The following is a 16,486-nucleotide window of genomic DNA, read 5'->3' as shown; positions in this document are numbered from 1 at the left end:
CAGGTGTGTACAAAAAACATTAAATACACAAAGCTGTTTATACAAACCTGGAATTGTCCCTCAGTCCTGCACACACCACTCTGCTGCAGGGAACCACAGACAACAGTCCCCTGACAAATGATTCCTACCTGGGAAACGTTTCCTGTAGAACCTCAGTGCCCAGAACACATCTAAAGACCTAATGTTCTGTTGGTTTGGCTCCATTCACTGTTTATGAGAACAAAAGAAAGTCTATGCAATCGAGGCCGCCGCCATATTGTTCCAACGATAAAGAGGAAATCGACAAAAGGACAAACCTGTCGGACGTCTCTACCTCTTTAACCCCAAATCCTCCACTATATGAAAGAAGATATAACTGACCTGCAGGGACAGGATGTTCACGTAATTAAATAATTAACCATGATGCACTGCAGCCTTTAATTGTATATATATGTATAACTACTAATTTAGCTCAGATGCAGATTTGTAAAGTCCTTTTCTCTCCATATAACCAAACTAACGTGAGAGATGCCTCAGACTATTGTTCAGTCTGCTCCCTAAATGACAAAGTAAGACTCAAACCAACAGGATCAGATGTAAAGAATCTAATAATATAAGAAAGACCTTCGGGTGTGAAAGTGTCCCACGTCTCTCAGGATCTCGGCTCAGCTCTAACAATCAACTTTGTCTTTTTCCCAACAGGGCAATCAAGCGCTAATCGGTAAGACCAGGAAGTTCCATCATTACAGTTGTGCATCATGTTTTCTTTCCCACTTTTCTTCACAACATTATTTCCCTCTGGTCTCGATTGAGTGATCCCTTACTTTTGTCTTTTATCTTGTAAATCTACAGAAATGAATCGTGCACTTCAGGAGAACCCTGTGTTCCGGTGAGTGAAGCGGACGCTTATTATTATTATTATTGTTACAGTTCAATTCACTTTCATAACTTCACCAACACATCCAGTTTTTTTCCACTTATCTGCTTTTATAATCAATTCAGTTAGTTTTTATAGGCTAAGTGGGATTTTGCTATAGCTAATGTTAGCATCGACAGCTACTTACTTACCAATGCAGCAAAAGCGTGACCATCAACCGTTAAAAATCTCTTTCAATGTTACTAGAGAAGCTTTTAGGATTTTCTTTTCTATTTGAATGTGATTGCAATTGAATTGACTCTGGAGAGAAGAAGTGGCAGCAACATTTAAGTCTCTAATTGGGCAAAACTTTATATAACTTTATAAAACTTTAGCTTTTTCCAAATATATTTAAAGACATAGAGTTTTGAGAATTGGGTCCGGCCATTCTCTGGAGTTTGCCTCTCAAGCAGGAAGAAGCAGCCGGAGATTCTTTGAGTCAGACACGTTCACAACAACAGGAAATATGTCTGCAATGTTGGGGGCGTGGCTACAGAGCTGCAGAAGACTTAAACGTTTAAATCACACAGCGGAAACTTTTTGTTTGCTCTCAAATCTCGTGTTTCCAACTCGTCAACCCCGACGGGATCTTCTGCTTGTCTGGTTCCTCGAGTTCATCCTGAAGTTTTTCTTTTTTCTTTTGGAGCAACTGACTCGGACACTTGTGACACTCCTTCAAAGTCGTGGTTTGCTTGTGACTCTGGAATTCTAGGAATGATTTGAATGCACCGTTACAAAAAATGCACCAAAATCACAAACCAACAGCTTTAAGATCTGTTACCTTCAGAGAGTTTATCAATACATCTGGTAGTTTTAAAGGTGTGGACGGCACAACACCGGCACTAGAACGATGGCCTGGATGTGCCTGCGGCAAATTCCAGTGCACTGGAGTCTGTCATGTCGAGGGTGACTTGTTTGTCTTTGTTGTCTGCATTGTTGGGATTGTGAGACGTTTTGTTCCTGCTGTGTACAATTACATCACACTTGTTGTGTCTGATGAGCCGATACGCAGCCTGTGACAGTCACCAGTTCAGAGTTAACTCGTCTTTTGGAAAGACAACTGAATCTATCAGAACCCCCAAAGTCATTCCTTAGAAATTGTGTAGATAATCCGGTCACCATAGATGTGTGTGTAGCAATGTTTCCATTCAGCCCCAGTGAAACAGCAACCAGCCACAATCTGTCCGGTGAAATCTGTTCCCACCCTGACTTCTCATTGTGAAGCACATTTCATGGACGTTGTCTGGATATAAGAAGGTTCATACGTCCAGAAACAGCTGCAGCTCTTTGACTCACCGCTGGGGAAATGGAACAAATGATCTGAATCAGCTTAAATTATTTCTTTCCAGTTACCTTTAAAGGACCCATATTATGCCCATTTTACCACAAGTTGATATGGTTCCTTGGGGTCTTAATGAAATGTCTGTAACATACTTTGGTCAAAATACCACAAGGATCATTTAAAACAGCAGCTTTTTACCCTGTCTAAAACAGCCCTCCTCAGATTGACCTGTTTTGAGTCGGGCCGTCTCTCCTCGGAGCCGGTGAGATGATGGTGGGGGGGGGGTCCAAGGCCATGTAGCAAGACTCCCTACATGGGCATGGTGTGACTATGATGTATTTTCGGTCGTAATCCCATTGGACGCACTCTAGTGTATCGTTTTTAAGACATAGTGGAACCACAACAAATCGCGGGAGTTGTTTTTTTCCAGAGTTTTTGGGACGGTAGACATGCCAGATGCCCAAATTAACGTGTAGAAGCACTACACAAGTGGAATTTTCATAATATGTCCCCTTTAAAATGATCGTTCCACCCATTGGGTTATATTTCACGCTTCTAAAGTAAAACAGTATTCTTTAAAACAGAGGTTTCCAGCCTTGTGTTGCCTCTGACGTCTTTAACAATCGTGTATTGTCTGGTTTTAACTTTCAAATGTCTACGAGTTAACAGCTCCAACAATAAGTTTTATAGAATCTCTCCCTCCACCTCTGGCAGCTACCCCAGTAACACGCTGCTGACACAAAGTACATCCGACCTCCAATCAGTGTTTGTACTTTAATACTCAAACTAAAACTTTCATGGCTCTAACTTCTTATTGCTCTTGTCATTCATTCCAAGGGCCGGGATTCAACCTCACACGTCCTCCGCTGTGTGGGGCTGCCGTCGGACGACCAGGGCACGGGCTACGTGCGCAGACTGAAAGACGTGCTGGAGGCAGCGATGGACCTGTACAGCTTCATGGTACGGCTCAGAGCCAGCACCGCCGGGAGTGTCCCAGTGAACACGCAGCTGGAGGAATGTTGTTTTGTGTTCCAACCTGACCAGTCGGTGCTGTACGGCAGTTTGTCAGGAAGCAACAGACGCACGTTCTACACTGACACAGATCAGTGAGAGACTGTTCTGGAGCTGGAGGTTGATTGGTTGATTGATTTTTATTTATGGATTAGCAGAAGATAGGAAATACAATGTTAAAGTGAAAAAACACTTATTTCCAATATGGTGCCAAGATGTCGAGACAAAAACAAACAAAACACACAAACTAATCGAGAAACAAGATAGGTCACAAAACAAACAAATGTCTCATGTATTTGTCGGCCTGTTTTATTTATGATCTCCTTTACTGACTGTTCAGTTGAACACATTTATCTATTGGACATTAAATAAATCCACTATCATCTTTTTCAGTGATCGATTTTTATTTATGGATGAGCAGAAACTATCAGGGAAAAAAAACGATAGGATAAAATATTAAAGTGAAAAAGCACTTATTTCCAACATGGTGCCAAGATGTCGAGAAAAAAACAAAAACACGAGATCAAATCATAAAAACTAAACAATATCCAAAAAAACCGTCAGATTTATTTGTCGATCTTTTAAATTAACATTTCAATTATTTGACGTTAAAATATCCACAATGTTTTCACGTCCTTTCATCCCCACAGAAGACGAGCGTGACAGGAGTGCCCGTCCTCAGCCTGCAGGGGGCGCTGGAACTGAATCTCGATGCGGACCCCATGCAGAACGAAGCCCTGGTGCAGATGTGGCTGGAGGTGAAGATCAAGCCGCTGCTGAGATCCATCACCAAACAATTCCTGACCTGCCTCAGCACCAAGAGCTTCAGCTGCTCCACCTACCAGACTGTGTACGTCCATCTCTGTGTGTCAGTGAGCTTCATTGACCACGGCAGCTTCTCATCCTCCTGTGTTTCCTTCCAGGGTGAGGGAGCTCAGCCTCCATTACTCTCACATGGAACCAGTCAGACAGAAGTGGATCTACAGCTTCTTCATGTACCCCTTCCTGTCCGGAGACAGAGTCGCTGGTAAAAGTTTGATTCCCTTTACAAGTCTCACTTCTAATTAACTGGGAGAACACATTCAAAGGTTTTCTTCATCACATTCTCAGTTAGTATATGCATTTTCATACACTGATTTACAAGGCCGATGGGAAATAAACAAAGAAATAATGCTAAATCAAATATGTAGCATAACATTTTTTAAATATAAATAATTCTAAATACACATCAAGCTCACAAATTACATCCCATGAACTAAACAACAATAAATCCCTGAACAGGAACAATGTAAATGCACTAACTAATAAATAAATCACATAAAACACTGACACGCGGTAAAAATGTCTTCACATCCTACCGTCCAATTATCTTGCTGCTTTAATAAGTAAATGAACATCTAAATAGTATGATCTGGATCTGTGCACAAAGTGATAATAAGAACAGTTTTCATCCAAGACTATTGTGCAAACACTTTTGTGGAGAAGAATAAAATGTGCAGGGTGTGGCCCATTGTACAAAAGCGTCACAGTATGAGGATTGACAGATTTAATCTGAGGCAAACTGAAACTGAAGCAGACTGAGACGAGGACATACCGTCCCTCCGTCTCCTCATGCAGCTCCATCACATCACGGATCTGGATTCTGATTGGCTCGGCACCAAACTGCACAAACTCATAAATATCAGTTCCCTAAAGGTGTCTAATTAAAAACATATACATATATATTCAGTGTAAAAAAGGAATCCTATCATCAGTATCTACTCCAACTTTTGGTGGCGCAAATTTCGTGGGATTCTAGTTTTTTGCATCAGCAGATTGAAATGCTTGGATATGCGACATCACATGATGTATTCCTTCTCTTCTGTTTTGTTGATGTGTGATTATTTGTGTGTAACCTCTGTGCAGGTTGTGCGAGTCGGAACGAGAGCAGCGAGGACTGGCTGATGAAGAATTTCGGTGCTTTCAGAGGCATGGCTCGGTTAAATGATCTTTCCACTCTCAACATGGTCTTCAGCGGAGTGAGTGAACTTGATTTACAGGATTTACAGCCTCAGGGCACAAGAGAGCGGAGAATTCCAACAGCTGTTTCCCTCCAGAGACGTTCAGAGGAAACGTTCAAACACCAAACACGTTCCCAACCTCCTCCTCTGTTCTCATCCACAGCTGGAGGTTCTTCATCTGCTGTGCCCGGCGCAGAAGGCCGAGCTGCTGATGATGCCCGGGGTCCAAAGTTTGGACAACGGCACCTTAACGCTGATCTTCCACAGTTTGCTGACAGGGGGCCCTCGTCCCCCTCACCCTTCTCCCTCTCACCCTCCTCCAACAATGAGCCCTGGCCACAACTGGACGACCCCTAGCCACAACTGGACGACCCCTGGCCACAACGGGATGAGCCTTGGCCAATCCTGGACGAGTCCTAGTTTTACACCCAACTATACTCCACAACCGACATATAACCCTGTGTCTCCACACCAAGGCGTCAGAGAGGTACTGGGATGTTGCGTGAATTCTTCCAGGTCTTAAATGCTCATATATCATAGTATTACTTTTTTTTTACTGAGTTATTGCGTTTTTACCGATGCTTCTTACTTTTTTCTATCCCCTTGTTGATTTCCTGTCACAAGTCCCATGGCCACAAACACAAATCTCCCCTCCACAATTTAAGAACCACTGGTTTGTCCTGTAGAAAGCTTGTAACGCACCACTCGTGTCCCACTTGCAGGTTGTGAACGGCTTCATGACGGCTTTCAAACCCATCGGGAGCTTCGTCCATGAGTTTGTGTCCTTCACACGTGAGGTACAGTCGCTCACTCTGTGCACACTCACATTCACACACACACACACACATTCACTGACGTACACATGTAAGTGACTCCTGATCTGCTGTGTTCCCTCCAGAGAAACGTGTCAGAGATCAGAAGCACGACTCTGACCCAGTTCCTGCTCAACTGGACCCTGGCGGAGCTGGCAGACATGTACCGGCCGCACAACGCCTCCGTCAGCCCAGAGCTGCCAGAGTTCGATGTGACGGACGTGGAGGACTGGTACAAGCAGGTGGTGATGCCCGTGTTAAGGAGGTTTTTGCCAAACTCTGGGGACATGATGCATCAGAACATCAAACTCGGCTTCCACCAATTGTTGTAAGTTCAGCACAACTATTTGATTTTCCCTTTTGTCCTCTTTAGGCTCGTTGTTTTTGTTTTACTTCACTGTTCAGCAGCAGGAGCAGATATTTTCTAAATAAAGACCATAAAAACAACATTGTACTCTGCAAACATGACATCAAATCTATACAGATGTGTCTGTTGATGTGGTAAAATGCCATTGCTTGTATAATTGTGTTATTGGCTCGTTTTGGCCTTCTTCCGCCCCCTAGTGGTCAATTTATTATACATGCTCGTTTAATTGAGGACACTCAGTCCAGCCTAGGTCAGTCTATGTTCCTGTGTAGTAACGTGATGTATTATTATGTCTCATAAAAGTGTGTGTGTTGTTTTTGTGCAGCTATCTGGACCATCAGGATGACAATGAAACCTCTGAGATCCAGGATGTTTGCAGCATCACCCTTGATAAGAGCCCTTGTGGGGTGAGGCTCCAAGTTATTAATCCTACTTTAATCAATAACGAATGATTAGAATTCCGTGTACGTGGAGACTCAGTACTCATACTATATATGTAAATATATTTTATTGTTTTCCGCCAGCTGACGAACGCAGTGCAGCACGTGGCCCGTGTGTTACACTGCGTCGCTCGTTCCAACCTGACGATGACGGAGGAGACGATCATGGATCTGATCATCGAGCTCACCAAACGTCTGAACTCACTCATGAAGGAGTTATCCACAACCGTGAGTATCATCTTTATATGTATTTATCACATTCATAATCAAACATTTTCAGCTGTTGATGCATTTTATGTGATTTTTCATTGGATCTTCAAAATAAAAGCCCTTTTCGCTGTTTACAGATAGTGTTGATGTTAACACACTTTTGACGAATATAAACTTCTACTATTATATATTATATTAATAATAATTTAGTGTCAAACAATTGTAGAAAGAAGAATTCCTGTCTTTTTTTCCAACTGTGCATTTAAACCTTAAGCTCGGGTTTAACGTTTGAATTACGTTTTAAAAAATAGTTTTTGATAAAGCTGCATTTAATAAACAAATTTATTTAGATTTCTTTTGCCTTTATAGACAATCACAGACACAAAACTTTCACCAAAACCTTTTATTTACGCAGCATTTTGAAATTAAATCTAAAATTCGCGTCCCCCCCCCCCCCCCCCACAGGACTTCAACCAGTTGGGCTCGGACATTAGCAAGATCTTCTCTGAGGAGGAATCTCCGTCTATGACCCAGCAACACCTGCAGGACCCGGAGTTCATCAAGCTCTGGTTCAAGGTCAAGCTGATGCCCCTCCTGCCGGCCGTGCCCCCCCCACTCCTCGCCTGCCTCAGCACCAAGAACTTCTCCTGCCCCGTCTTCCAAACCATGTGGGTGCACAGGTCCGAGCTGCTCATTTCAGTGCAGTACCCAAGTGTAGTGATTGTCATTTTGTGTTTGTGTCTCCATGTCCAGTGTCGCAGAACTCAGCAATTACATGAGTGTCCTGGAGGCTGATCCAATGTACAGTCACACAATCTATCACAACTTCATCTACCCCTCGCTGCTGAATAAACAGACCTCTGGTGAGCAAGCTGATGATCTTCATACGGAGTTAAAGACATTTTTCATATTTTCATCCAGCATTTAATTGGATTTATAGATAGATGTATTTAAATCTTTTCCTGAGCAAAAACAGTTAAAAAACACAGTGTAAAAGATACTTTTACTTGTGTATCAAAAACATACAAAATAGTTTATTGTATTATTTTGATTGCTGATACAGTAATATGTATCATTTGAGTGTCTAGTTATTTAATATGGAGCCAATTTTAGCTGCTTTTTATACTTCCAGTACTTAATAAGTATTATTAAATTAGATTATATTTTAAAGCAGCATATCACTGTTTGAGTTGCAGTGATTATAACAATAGGCTGATGTATGATAATGATGCAATTTCTAAAATTATTATTATTTTATTTTTTTCTATTTATCGTGTTTTCTACGTAAAATAACTGATAAAGTAGAAATTAGTATGTTGAATGAAACGGAAATATTCAATTTAAATACAAGTACTTCCACTTCATCAAGAACGAAATGATGATGTAATCTGGTTCATTTAAAATCTATGAATGAATTTCTGTGCTCGTGTTTCAGATCCAAGCTGCCTCACAGCCAATAGCAGCGCAGAGTGGCTGAAGAAGACCTTTGGCTTCTTCTCCAGATTCGCCTACATCACTGACTTCTACAAGCTGAACCCAAACTTCACTGGAGTAAGAACATCCAGTAAATACTTTGTCTGCTGAAGTACTGCTGGAGTGAAGCTGTGTAGTAACCTGTAGACTTGTCTCCTGTCCTGTGATCAGCTGGAGGTTCTTCACCTCCTCACGCCAAAACAAATAACAGAGATGCTGCTGGTGCCGCTCAGGACTCCTCCGAGCCAAGATGTCGTCATCGACCGGGTGTTTGACTTCCTGATGGGGTCTCCTGAACAGTTTGCAGGGGTCTTAGAACACCTGCCTCAGCTCGCCATGATGGTAAACTCTCATCCACCACATCCACCATCCTGCACCGATAACTGTCGCTGTGCTGATATATGATTAAAGTATTTAATTTCTCAGGTCAATACCTCCTGTGATGTCTTCAAACAAATGTGAGTACTTTTACTTTAATAACTTCCATGATATTATTCTTCAAGTTAGCTGAAATATGATTACGATATCAAGAGGGTTATATTTATAAGATAAGATTTGTTTACCATGTGAGCCATGACATAAATACATGTACTTTTATGTCACAATATTGAATTTAATTATGGATTAACTTAAGGTAAATGAATAGAGAAAGTTCAGGCGTGAAATAGAAAAAAAAGGTTTTATCGATACAATACTCAAAAGCTTGAGAATCGCTGTATAAATGTACTTATTATGAATTTATACCTATTATTATTAACTATTTCTTCATCTGTTTGTGGGTTTTTCGGGACAGTATCTCAAAACGTTGTGATAAGATTTTAATAAAAGTTTGTAGAAAGTTTGGTCATGGATCTTTTTCTATATTTAATCAACAAATTCAAAAAGTTGTGTAGTTTTGATGAGCTATCAGGGTTCTAGTTAAATGTTTGTGTTTCTTCTTGGTCAGTTTTGTGCGACTGTACGAGGCCGTTCCGTCTCTTCCTCCGGACATCGAGCCGGTCCTCTGGGCTGGAATAGACCAACTGATTAGAGTTGCTCCAGAGGGTCAGTCTCACTTTTTAACACATACACTCACAATTAACTCACAAATACAATTCAAGCTTTTATTTGTATTTACATTTTTCTTAATTACATTTTATTGTCTAGTGTTAACTGAGTGTTTTGTGTGTCTGTTTGAGCAGAATGTGTTCCAGCCAACATCACGGTGAGATCTCTTATTAAATTGGCTTAAATTATATTTCCAATTAATTAATTCATTACTTTATTATTTTGTACTGATCTTGCAATATTTTAATTTGAATGTATTTCATCTTTCATCCCCAGTGCCCAGTTACTCACTTCAATGGTAAGAACTCAGTTTTCATACCATTTATCACTCATGACATCATTTTAAGTGCTTTGAGAGTTTAACTTGATGTTTTTCTTTTCACAGCCTCACACTGCAGCCGAGTCAACAGGTATTCATATTATATTATTATATGTTTATAACAGAACCGCTGGAGCCGTCTCTGATGTGTATTTGTCGTTTTTCTCAGCTCGGACCTGGAGTTTCACTTGAGCACTTCCACCTCTGTGTACGTCTCCTGTAATTTTACCCTGGAGAAATATGCATGTGCAAAGGTGAGTCGAAAATTTGGAATAAAATAAATATGTGGTATTTGTGCAACTTGCTGCCTGTGGCTAAATAAACTAAATGACTGTGTCTGGCGTGCAGCTGGAGGACTTCACAGCCAATCAGCTGGCGTCTCTGCTGAAGTGTGACCTGCCTGGAAACAGCAGCCACTCCAAAACGCTGTGGAAGATGCTGCTCACGAAACTCTCCAACATCCTGGACCCGGCTCTGGACCTGCTGGCCAACGCCGTGAGTCGCTTTTTAAACCTAACGATGATTCAAATGTTCAACACCTGAAATGAGCTCGAAGGAAGTTTCTCCTGATTTAACCCAAACGTTCTCGCTCGCAGTCGATGACCATGTTGGGTCCGTCAGCGTTGGAGGTGTTGGACGTGATCGGAGAGATCCGAGTGTCGCTGCTGACTGACGAGCAGCTGAGGAACAGCAGTGAGATCAGGAAGTGGTTCTCCGGACGCCTGAGCGCCTTCCTGCCGTCTGCGTCTGTGAGGTTCCTCCGCTGCCTGGGCCACAGGAACCTCAGCTGTCAGTCCTACCAGCAGATGTGAGTAATCATCCGTGCTTCCTATCCTTGTGAACACTTTGAGGGAATGCCTTTAAATTCAGTACACACATTCACTTGGCCTCAAAGATGAACTGATTCGAAATTTAGAGGGTCAAACCTTTGCCTTGTGAACACGTTATCTTAAAAACGCCCTTAAGTAATCCTTTCAAATTTGGCACAAATGCTCAGTTGGATTCAGATATTAACTGATTGGATTTGGTTGGTCAAAGGTCAAAGGTTAAGGTCACGAGGGCCTCACACCAGCAAAGTAATTTATCTTGGATTGAAGAAGATTGAAGATTCTGTGTTATGATGTGAGATGTTTGACCCTTGTGACGATCCCAGCGAGGGAAATCAACCTTACTCTTCTCTGTGTGTGATTCTATCGTCAGACTGCAGGTGTTTATCCACCATTTTGATCACATGACCCTAAAACAGCAGCACGTGGTCTTGAAGAACTTCATCCTCCCTCTCCTGTCACAACCACACTCAGGTACCGGCTGCCCCGAATCACCATAAAGCTGCGACTGCTTTCAGGAAGTCTGTACAGAAATGTGTTAACGCCTTCACATGCATCTCTTTATCTCCGTGCTGCTCCAGGTCCAGGTTGTGTGAACGGCTCCGGAAACAGCACAGAGTGGCTCAAGAAGAATCTCGGCCCATTTTCTGCGTTCTTGTCTATTACGGAGCTTCTGGATCTCAACCCACGCTTCAACGCTGTAAGGGCAAATAGCAAAGATCTAAAAGAATTAACCAATCCTGTTACTGCTTTGTTATTTCCAGCTGTTGTAAACTTCTTCTTCCTTCCTTTCGGTCTTTCTAGATTGAGGCCCTGCGCCTCCTGACTCCAAAGCAGAGCGCGGAGCTGCTGGTGTCGACTCGTCCTTCACTCCGGGACAAAGAGCTCATCATCAATCAGCTGTTTGATTTCCTGACGGAGGCTCCCGAGCAAAACAAAATTCCAGAGTTCTTGTTCTTCCTCAACGTGTTCCTCCAAAAGGTAAACAGAGCCCGGATCTTTGCCTTCAGAAACCTTCTTCACCGCTTCTTAAAATAATCATCTGTGTTCTCTGCTTTTCAAGGGAAATCTGTCCTGCTCATCGTTCATTACACTGTAAGTTCATGTCTGATTACAGTATGTTGGGGTTTTCACATTAATAATTGAGGCGTTTAGATGTTAACTCCACATGTGTTGGTGTTCCAGGTTCACCAGAGTGGACATGGCCCTGACTGAAGTTTCTCCTGATGTAGCTTCAAACATCACCTACAGCAAGGTGGTCTTGTCCAAGCACCTTCCACCAGGTGAGAAACAGACTGTCAAATCATATTAACTCACACAAAAGGATATTTTGATCCTTTCGCCTCAAACTTTACTTTCATACTTTCTACTTTTTTACTTTAAGACATTTCCAGTTTTTTTATTATGACTGCACAAGTCATTGAAATGGAATTATTCCAGTTCTTATTGTTTTTTTGGATCCTATCCCCAAAAATTCACCCTAATAAATTGGAATATAATAAAATGTTGGGATCTCAATTCATCATGAGGATGAAGCACAATCGCAAACTAGAATTCCTCTCAGTAGCGCACACACCTCCGCCAACGTTCTTATTAAATTCAATCAAACTCATAGATCCTCTAAAAATATAAGATTAATTTAACCAAGACACATTAATTCTTCCATGGGAAATTAGAAACACTGTGTATGAACCAGAATCATTTTCATTATCAAGACTGAGCTTTAAAATTTAAAGTTTTTCTTTTATTCCTCGTACATGATTTTTTTCCCCCCATTATTACGTTTCCTTAATGTGAAGTTATCACATCAATGCATTTTAATTATCCTTGATCTGTGTTTTTATAGATTGCATCATATACAGTGGAAATGTAAGTAAATGTGTTTTTGTATGTTCTTAATATTTTTCTCATTATTTAATGATAAAAGTCCAATAACCATCTCAACCTTCTTCCCACAGTGCAGCGTCACTATAACAAATGGTAAGTTCCTCAGTTTGTGAAATAAATATTTAAAATAATCAAATATTTAAATTTTCATCATCAACCTGATTTAATTTGTTTTTTTGTCTGTTTTCTCAACAGAAACCGACATTTGTAGAGGAGTGAACAGGTGAGCTCCAGAAAACACCAAATATGATCATGTTTATAAATTAAATATATTAATAATTCTCAAATCCTTTGAACCACAGCACCGGGCTGCAGCTGCTTCTCTCCAGCGGAAACTTGGACGGACGTCTGTGTGACTTCGCCGTCGAGGAATTTGCTTGTGCCTCGGTAAGATCACGATATAAAGATCCTAAAAGCTGATCTCAAAACAGCCACAGTCTGTCGGTGTGCACTGTTTCTCACCTGTTGTCGTCCTGCTCTTCCATCACACAGCTGTCAGCGCTGACCGCAGAACATCTGGCTGCTCTGCTGATGTGCAGCCGCTCGTCAAACTCCAGCGGATCCCGACCCGTCTGGAAGCTGCTCCTCTCCAAAGCTTCCCACGTGCTCGATGGAGCTCTGGATCTTCTCGCCAACAAGGTACCAAACAGCCGTTCTCCTCATTTGTACCAATCACAGTCACGCACATCGTAAAAATGCACAAAAGTTTCACAATATATCAAACTCTGTGTCCAAGTGTGTGTGTTTTTGGATTTGTTAAAATAATAATTTCCTTTTGTATCGACCATAAGCTGTCAGTAAAGAAGGATGACTTATTTCCACTTCCTTCAAAACTGAAACAAAAATGTGGATATGGGTGCAGCCATCTTTCTTTTATAAATAATTTGGAACCAGAGTCTGTTAAGTAGTGACGTCTCAGCCTGTTTTCATATCATCAGATAACAAATTAAAACTAAATTTACTGGAAATGTTTACAAAAATGACAGAAACCATCTTCAAGAAAACTTTATTTGACGATTACTATGACTTTTTTAGTTTTTAGTCCAAGTCCCGTCCACTAACATGGAGCAGGCTGCGTTTATTTACCGATAGATCATCATATCCTCAGTATTTATACACAGTCTATCGTACTGAGAGAGTTTTTAATACCCTTTCTTTCAGACTCTGGACCCCAGAAATCCTGCGTTGTCCCTGGTTCTGGATTCAATACGAGAGATCCGATTGAACGTCTTAGACATGATCAGCATCAACCACCCGGCCCTCGTCCAGCTGTGGTTCGCCCGCCGACTCCGCCCGCTCCTGTCGGCGGTGTCCCCGGACTTCCTGTCATGTGTCGTGACGAAGGGACTGAACTGCACCACCTACCAACGCATGTGAGCAGCAGCGACACGTTTCCTGTGACCTTTAACCTCTGTGCTCCGATGAGAGAAATCTGAGTTGTCAGAATATTGTCGCCCTCTGAATTTATCTTGTTGTTTTTTAACTCAGTCTGCAGATTCTGAGTCAGCTCCGGCCCAACATGACTTTAGCCAGGCAGAGGTCTGTCTACGTAAACTTCATCAAGGTCTTCCTCACCAGGAACGACACTGAAGGTACTTGATCACAATGTCACCAGAAAGAAAAAGAGCTCAAGTTAAGATTAACGTTTGGAAGCAACATCAGTTAGTGATGTCTGTAGTGATGAATGAGACATTGGATCTCAGCTGCATCTCTTGCATTGACCTTTGACCTTTGACCTTCAAAAGCTTTTTCAATGAACTAGTGGTTTTGTGTTTCAGACCCGAGCTGCAGCCTCAACACCAACAGCTCTGGAGAATGGCTGCAGAAGAACCTGGCAGGTTTCTCCGACCTCCTCTCGTTCCCCGATCTTCAGATGCTCTACGCCAACTTCTCAGCGGTACCTCCTGCTCCCTCTGATCTCCTGATTATTCTCTATACAACCTGTTGTTTGTGTTTGTGTGATATATATATGTGTGTGTGTCTGTGCTCGTGCAGTTGGAAGCGTTGCCTCAGCTGACGGTTCTACAGCTGGCACAGATGTCCTCCACCCCTGGTCAGATCCGATCTGCTGCCCAGGTCAACATGGTGATGGAACACGTCCCCAGCCGACAGCTCGCTGCTTTCTTTGACACGTTCTCACCTGCTGCCATGGTGAGTGAGCCTCACGTGTTCAATCCCCTGAGATTATAACTTTAAATGGTTTTTAAGTCAATCGAAATCAAGTCAAACTACAACCCAGTCGTTTCTCTGTGGTTCCTGTTTCCTTTAATCTCTTCTCTATCTGTTCTCTTCCTCTGAAGGCCCACGTGAACATGATCCCCTCTCCGGTGAGGTCGGCCATGTTGCAGGTTGTGTTTGATCGAGCCGACCTCTCCAGCGACTCGGTGAGTGACTCGGCTGTGATGCCGTGGCTCCTCCTCCGCCTGCCGCCGCTGCTGGTGGGTCTGTTACCGCGACACGTTGAATCGTACTTCACGATAATGAACAGAAGGAACTGCAGCATCGAGGAGCTGGGGTATGTCCCGATGTTTATTATTCATTTGACTTATTCTTTAAATGTTTGAAGTGAAAGTCAAGTTAGTGGGAGAGTGATCTCAGACTTAGAGCCCACTGTGTATCAGAAAACAGAAAAATCCATCGACTTATTCTTTATTGTTTCATTTTCAGAGTCATGGAACTGAATTCAACGATCTCGTCTCTCAGCAATGAGACGAAGGGCGAAATCCACAGCAGCATCATTCAGATGCTCAGAGGTAAAGGAATCACACTTTCACTTCACTTTTTATATCTTTTATCTATTATATATGTATTTTATTTAGATATGTTTATGTCTAAATAATTGTTACTTTGTATAAATATTAGAAAAAGGGAGTTAATAAGAAGTAAATAGTGAGTAAATATATATTGTTTCTTTTTATTGCTTTTCTTATGTGTGTTGTATTTATTGTGTTTTTATGTTTTTATGTTTCTATGTTCATTGTCTGCACCAATAACCAGAGCAAATTCCTTGTAGGTATAAACCTACTTGGCAATAAATACTTTCTGATTCTAAATCTGATTCTGGAAGAAAATGAGTTCTGGATCCGCCCGTTTACCATCTCTGAAACCAAACCTTCACTCCTGGTTTTAACTTCAGCTCTTTCACTTTCTCTCATTCAAGGACCAACACCTCTCCGATGCTACGGCGACAACTACAACCACAGCTACTACATCTTCCTGGAGAGCAGGTTCATGGGATTCCAGTTCCCCAACCTGACCACCTTCCTGTCGCTCATGCCTCACGACAAAATGCCACAGGTGGACGTCCAGACATGATAGAAAGCCTGTGTGAAGACGAGAGTAGAAACCAAATGAGGAGAATGAGTTATTTCCTGTCTCCTGTTCTCCTAGTTGCTGAACTCCATGCCTCCGTCACATCTTGGTGATTTCCTCCGTCGCCCTGACATCGTCGACAGTGATGCGCAGCTCTGTGTCCTCTTCAACAGCTACACCCAGACACTAGAGTTCCTGGAGAAGGTGTGTACCACAAAAACAAGTACACAAAGAAGCCTCAGTGAGTTTATGATATATAACCTTGTTCATGTGTGTATTCTCTACAGGAGTCTCTCCCTGTGGAGGTGAGGCGACCCACGCTGCCTTGCGTCTGGCCGATGGCTCTCAGCAGCTCCAAGAGGTCAGAGGTCAACGCCTGGTTTGACCGAAGCCTCAACAACTACTATGAATTCCTCACAAAGACTCTGATCAGCCCCGACACCACAGACAACGCCACCTGTCTGGCCTTCCAAAAAGTGTGAGTACAATGTACACACGTTTCTTAAAAATGCATGAATACAATAATAAGTATATATTGCATATAAAAGCAGAAACTTAGTACACATTTACATATACAAGTACATATAATGCAAATATCCCCTTT

At 42.1% G+C, this 16,486-nt stretch overlaps 1 protein-coding gene across 2 annotated transcripts in view; it reads left to right on the top strand.

The window, feature by feature from the left end:
- Window positions 1-16,486, top strand: part of LOC128435137 (uncharacterized) — a 30,359-nt gene that overhangs the window by 3,824 nt on the left and 10,049 nt on the right. For both annotated transcript variants that reach the window (XM_053417926.1, XM_053417927.1), the window contains exons 3-44: window positions 682-700; window positions 832-868; window positions 3,015-3,137; window positions 3,839-4,038; window positions 4,112-4,215; window positions 5,094-5,206; window positions 5,352-5,675; window positions 5,911-5,985; window positions 6,087-6,328; window positions 6,693-6,774; window positions 6,892-7,035; window positions 7,483-7,685; window positions 7,771-7,880; window positions 8,453-8,568; window positions 8,662-8,832; window positions 8,917-8,948; window positions 9,437-9,534; window positions 9,672-9,694; window positions 9,814-9,835; window positions 9,923-9,947; window positions 10,026-10,110; window positions 10,205-10,351; window positions 10,453-10,664; window positions 11,057-11,157; window positions 11,265-11,383; window positions 11,488-11,664; window positions 11,747-11,778; window positions 11,869-11,966; window positions 12,530-12,552; window positions 12,642-12,663; window positions 12,766-12,793; window positions 12,873-12,957; window positions 13,063-13,209; window positions 13,732-13,943; window positions 14,059-14,162; window positions 14,349-14,467; window positions 14,566-14,721; window positions 14,871-15,085; window positions 15,238-15,323; window positions 15,731-15,867; window positions 15,961-16,086; window positions 16,170-16,360. In XM_053417926.1, coding sequence (XP_053273901.1) covers window positions 682-700; window positions 832-868; window positions 3,015-3,137; window positions 3,839-4,038; window positions 4,112-4,215; window positions 5,094-5,206; window positions 5,352-5,675; window positions 5,911-5,985; window positions 6,087-6,328; window positions 6,693-6,774; window positions 6,892-7,035; window positions 7,483-7,685; window positions 7,771-7,880; window positions 8,453-8,568; window positions 8,662-8,832; window positions 8,917-8,948; window positions 9,437-9,534; window positions 9,672-9,694; window positions 9,814-9,835; window positions 9,923-9,947; window positions 10,026-10,110; window positions 10,205-10,351; window positions 10,453-10,664; window positions 11,057-11,157; window positions 11,265-11,383; window positions 11,488-11,664; window positions 11,747-11,778; window positions 11,869-11,966; window positions 12,530-12,552; window positions 12,642-12,663; window positions 12,766-12,793; window positions 12,873-12,957; window positions 13,063-13,209; window positions 13,732-13,943; window positions 14,059-14,162; window positions 14,349-14,467; window positions 14,566-14,721; window positions 14,871-15,085; window positions 15,238-15,323; window positions 15,731-15,867; window positions 15,961-16,086; window positions 16,170-16,360 — 4,885 coding nt within the window. The remainder of the gene's footprint in view (window positions 1-681; window positions 701-831; window positions 869-3,014; window positions 3,138-3,838; window positions 4,039-4,111; window positions 4,216-5,093; window positions 5,207-5,351; window positions 5,676-5,910; window positions 5,986-6,086; window positions 6,329-6,692; window positions 6,775-6,891; window positions 7,036-7,482; window positions 7,686-7,770; window positions 7,881-8,452; window positions 8,569-8,661; window positions 8,833-8,916; window positions 8,949-9,436; window positions 9,535-9,671; window positions 9,695-9,813; window positions 9,836-9,922; window positions 9,948-10,025; window positions 10,111-10,204; window positions 10,352-10,452; window positions 10,665-11,056; window positions 11,158-11,264; window positions 11,384-11,487; window positions 11,665-11,746; window positions 11,779-11,868; window positions 11,967-12,529; window positions 12,553-12,641; window positions 12,664-12,765; window positions 12,794-12,872; window positions 12,958-13,062; window positions 13,210-13,731; window positions 13,944-14,058; window positions 14,163-14,348; window positions 14,468-14,565; window positions 14,722-14,870; window positions 15,086-15,237; window positions 15,324-15,730; window positions 15,868-15,960; window positions 16,087-16,169; window positions 16,361-16,486) is intronic.

Source organism: Pleuronectes platessa, chromosome 3 (genome assembly GCF_947347685.1).
Source record: "Pleuronectes platessa chromosome 3, fPlePla1.1, whole genome shotgun sequence".
Lineage (NCBI taxonomy): Eukaryota > Metazoa > Chordata > Actinopteri > Pleuronectiformes > Pleuronectidae > Pleuronectes > Pleuronectes platessa.
Note: the sequence above shows the minus strand (reverse complement) of the source record. Positions and strands in the feature narration are given on the sequence as shown.